Source organism: Vollenhovia emeryi, unplaced genomic scaffold (genome assembly GCF_000949405.1).
Source record: "Vollenhovia emeryi isolate VEMERY1.0 unplaced genomic scaffold, V.emery_V1.0 DF940412.1, whole genome shotgun sequence".
Classification (NCBI taxonomy): Eukaryota; Metazoa; Arthropoda; class Insecta; order Hymenoptera; family Formicidae; genus Vollenhovia; species Vollenhovia emeryi.
In genome coordinates this window covers 2669-7011 of record NW_011965954.1, presented here as the reverse complement: position 1 = coordinate 7011, position 4343 = coordinate 2669, and the positions used below count along the sequence as shown (strand labels likewise).

The window sequence follows — 4343 nt, the reverse complement described above, 5'->3', positions numbered from 1 at the left end:
GGATGAGAAAATGAGAAAGTCCACAAAAGAGCACTTGAGAACTATCTGCACTTCAAGACGCGTGTACTACGTACGGTCGCTATGAGAAAAAAGCGCCGGTAACGTACGTGAAGTCGCGCGGTCGCCTCGCGTCGCGATCGGGCATGCGCGGGCAGCGCTCATGCGGCGCTGCACGATCTGACCCGGCTGATGCTGCCATCACGCCGGGGATGAAATAAACGAGATTCAAATTAATCTCGAACATTCCGCCCGCCATCAGCAACGTAGTTGATGATCCCTGATGTTATGATGAGATTGGCAGGACGGCGAGCTTGACCACTGGTCGGATGAGAGTGGTAGTGGCTGTCTTCAGAGTCACCACCCGCACTAGACCATCCTTCCCAGGATGTAGAGCCGTGATCCGGGCTAACGGCCATTTGCATGGCGGTAGCCGCTCGTCGATGATGAGCACCAATGATCCGATCTTGATCTCGTTGTTCCTGTGATGCCACTTTGAGATGGCTTGTTATCGTTGTAGGTAATGCGCTGCCCAGTGTGTCCAGAAATGTTGTGCCTTCTGCTGGATGAGCTGCCATCGAGAGAGTCTTGAGATTGCCAGGTCGGTGAGTGAGGGCTCTGGTATGGCGGTGAGCGGACTTCCTACGAGGAAGTGACCTGGCGTGAATGCTGCGATGTCGTCCGCGTCGTCACTTAATGGTTCGAGAGGGCGCGAGTTGAGAATTGCCTCAATTTGAGTGAGCAATGTGGTGAGCTCCTCAAAGGTGAGCACGCTTTCTCCAATGGTCCGCCGTAGGTGGTACTTGATGGATTTTACGACGGCCTCCCATTTTCCTCCCATGTGAGGTGTCGCTGGGGGATTGAATTCCCATCGAATGTTATCTTGCGAGAGCAGGTGAGAAACTCGCTGATGTTCTTGAGTGCTCTGGATAAACAGCCTTTTGAGAGCCGCATCCGCGCCGATGAAATTGGTGCCGCAGTCGGAGTGTAAGGTGTGAGCAATGCCGCGTCTGGATGAGAAGCGTCGATAGGCGGCAATGAATCCCTCCGTTGAGTAGTCACTGACCGCCTCGAGGTGTACTGCTGAGGTTGAGAAGCAGACAAAAACGCAAATCCAGCCTTTAGTTGTTTTGGCACCTCTTCCCTTCCATGTTTTGACGGTGAGCGGCCCCGCGTAGTCCACACCTGTGTGAGTGAACGGTCGTGCCTGCGTAACCCGAGAGAGAGGTAGTTGGCCCATCAATTGATGAGCACGGATCCCCCTCTGCCGAGCACACGTGACACACCGCAGAATGTGGGACTTGACAGGGGCCCTCCCGCCTAGAATCCAGTATTGGTGTCGGATGTGCGACAGCGTAAGCTGCGTGCCTCCATGTAGAGTCCGTTGATGAGCGTGAGCGAAGATCAATGATGATAGCTGAGAGTGACGAGGCAATAGTACAGGATGTATCGCATCGAGTGAAGGAGCTGCGTGAGCGAGTCGTCCGCCGACGCGAATGACTCCTTGAGCGTCGATGTACGCAGTTAATCTGTTGAATGCGTGTGCCCTTGCCAACGGTGAGTCTGCTTGTAGCGCCTTGAGCTCGTGAGAGAAGTGCGTTGCTTGAGCTGCCTAAATCCAGAAGAGCCTCGCTTTCTCCAAGGTCTCTGGAGAGATGTGTCTGACAGGCAATGAGTCGTGGACTTTCCTCAACCGTGAGACGAATCTGAAACAGAGAGCTGTAATCCTCAATAGTTTAGTGAGGTTTGAGTACCTGTAGATGAGTTCCCATTGATATTCAGTCCTTGGCGTAACCGTCAATAGCGAAACGCCTGGGCGAGCTTCTGTAGCACTCATCTCGTCAGAGAGTGCTGGTTGCGACGGCCATGAGTCTGAATTGAGTATCCATGGTGGTCCCGTCCACCAGAGTGCGTGGTTTTGAAGTTGAGTGGTCGTGAGGCCTCGTGATGCGCAATCAGCCGGGTTGGAAGTTCCAGGTATGTATCTCCAGTGAGCAGCTGGAGTGAGCTCTTGAATTTGAGCCACCCTGTTCCTGACAAAATCCTTCCAGCGTGATGCATGAGATCTGATCCACGAAAGTGTTACGAGAGAGTCCGTCCACATATGCGTTGCCGTAACGTCCATGTTCAAAGTGGCTTTGACGTATTGCATGAGTCGAGAGAGCAGTAGAGCAGCTGTGAGTTCCAGTCGCGGGATTGAGAGCCGCTTGAGAGGTGCTACCTTAGTCTTGGAGCACACAAGTGAAAACGTGGCGCCGTTTGAGTCGTGAACGGATATGTATATGACTGCAGCCATTGCCAATTGAGAAGCATCAGAGAATCCATGAAGTTCCACTTGCGAGTCGCTCCACGTGTTGAGCCACCGTGGTATTGAGAGCTTGGCCAAGCTTGTGAGTTCTTCTCTGATGATGAGCCACCGGGCTGAGAGCTGGAATGGCAGTGGATCATCCCATTGGAGCTTGTGCAGCCACAGCTCCTGCAAGAGAATTTTGGCCTTGATCACGACAGGTGATGCAAAACCAAGTGGATCGAGTATCTGAGCCACTTCAGATAAGACGAGGCGTTTTGTGAGTCTGTCTTCTGAGCGTGAGCTTCGGATTGAGAATGCAAAAGTATCTTCTTGAGGGAGCCATTTGAGTCCGAGTATCTTGGTTGCGCAATCGTCGAAGGTGACTTGTGAGCCTTGGTCTTCGCTGTCGGTGACAGTCTTGAGTATGTCGAGATGAGTTGCATGCCATTTTGCCAGTGGGAAGCCGCCCGCCATGCAGAGGCCCTTTAGTTGATGTGCGACCTCCTGCAATTGTTGTATTGTATCTGCACCATCAAATATGTCATCGACATACCTGTCATGAGTGATGGATGGCACAGCTAGTGGGAAACTATGTCCTTCGTCTTCTGCTAATTGGAACAAGGTCCGTACGGCTGAGAATGGTGCGACCTTCGTCCCGTAAGTGACCGTTGTTGAATGATATGGCACCTCATTGAGCTGATTGTCCATCCAGAGTATCCGCTGTAACTCCCAGTCATCCTTGTGAATCTGAATCTGTATGTCCATTTTGGTGATGTCCGTAGCGAACATGTGACGATGTCTTCGTATCCATGGTAGAACCTCTGAGATGTTCAGATGTAATTTTGCTCCAGTGTACATGAGGTCGTTGACAGAGTAGCCTGATGTGGATGCGCTAGAGCCATTAAGAACCACCCGCAGTTTCGTTGTAATACTGTCCGGCTTGAGAACACCGTGATGTGTCAGGTGAAAATGTGAGCGATGACTGGAGATGGATGATGCCTTCGTCATGTAGTTGAGTGTCTCGTAATCAATCATGAATTGTTGATAGAGACGTTGATAATTCACATCCCTTGAGAATCGTCTGCGTAATCCCTTCAGACATTGATGAGCGACGTTGTAAGAATCACCCAAAAGATCGTCTGGTGAATTGAGTAGAATCCTGACGATGTACTTCTCTGAAGAATCACGAGAGTGTGTAGTATTGAAGTGCTTCTCGCACCTCTGCTCGTTAGGAGTGAGCTGAGTGACATCGTGAGTAGGCACCTCCTCTTGATTCCAAAATTTCGTCAATAACTCGTTGAGAGCATCCTCGTTGATTTGAGTAGAGGCATGGTGCGTTGATGTGCGTGTTGCTTCCCTATTGACAGGTCCAAGAACGAGCCATCCGAAAATGGAGATTGCGCTATCGGCATGAGTGGAGAATGCCGAATGAAATTGGGCTTGATGATTTGCCCATAAGCATCTGCGCCGATGAGGATGTCAACTGGCCGCGGGATGAGAAAATCAGGATCGGCTAATGCTAAGTTCCTGAGATGCGGCCATTCTTCCGGTTCCGCCTCGAGCGATGGTAAGATTGATGTAACTGTCCGGAGGACATGAGCTTGAATTGTGGCAGCTGCGGTGGAATGTGTCGAGCGTAACGTGAGTGACACGACTCCTCGTGTCCGAGTACACTCCTTGCCTGTCCTTGAGTAACTCCCAGGACGGCGTGAGCGAGCCTCCTGCCATGATGAATCCTGCGATCAGCTGAGCTGGCGCGCCTTCCACCGACGAACGGAGGTAGTGAAGTCTCTCGACGTTCGTGAGCTGCTCGTTCTGCATGATCAGACTGGTGAAGAGATCTCTGAACGCAGGCCATGCGGCACACTCCCCGGTAAACTTGGGGAGTGAGATGTCCGGCAAGCGTGAGAGCGGCTGTCTGTTCTCGCCGGTCGATAGCTGGTCTGTGGTTGAGCGGGCTGAGCGGCTGCCAATGCGTGGCGAAGCACGCCGATGACTCGTCGCGCTTGTAGATAGCATCGTGACTCGGCCTGGTGAGCATTCTCGGCAACGTACT

General features: G+C 52.1%; 1 protein-coding gene across 1 annotated transcript; it reads right to left on the bottom strand.

The window, feature by feature from the left end:
• Positions 1-230: 230 nt before the first annotated feature.
• LOC105556040 lies at positions 231-4108 on the bottom strand. The gene is made up of 4 exons (XM_012003095.1): positions 3969-4108; positions 1664-3749; positions 596-1609; positions 231-479 (listed from the first exon to the last, which is right to left on the bottom strand). The coding sequence occupies exons 1-4, from the start codon at positions 4106-4108 to the stop codon at positions 231-233; spliced, it is 3489 nt and encodes a 1162-aa protein (XP_011858485.1).
• Positions 4109-4343: the final 235 nt, after the last annotated feature.

What these genes read in the sequence shown, in the direction of transcription:
- LOC105556040 (XM_012003095.1), bottom strand. Translation starts at nt 4,108, where the DNA reads ATGCAGAACGAGCAGCTCACGAACGTCGAGAGACTTCACTACCTCCGT. An exon ending in TGGGAGTTACTCAAGGACAG is followed by an intron (nt 3,750 to 3,968) that starts GCAAGGAGTGTA and finishes TCATCGGCGCAG; the next exon opens with ATGCTTATGGGCAAATCATC. An exon ending in AAGTCCACGACTCATTGCCT is followed by an intron (nt 1,610 to 1,663) that starts GTCAGACACATC and finishes TTCTGGATTTAG; the next exon opens with GCAGCTCAAGCAACGCACTT.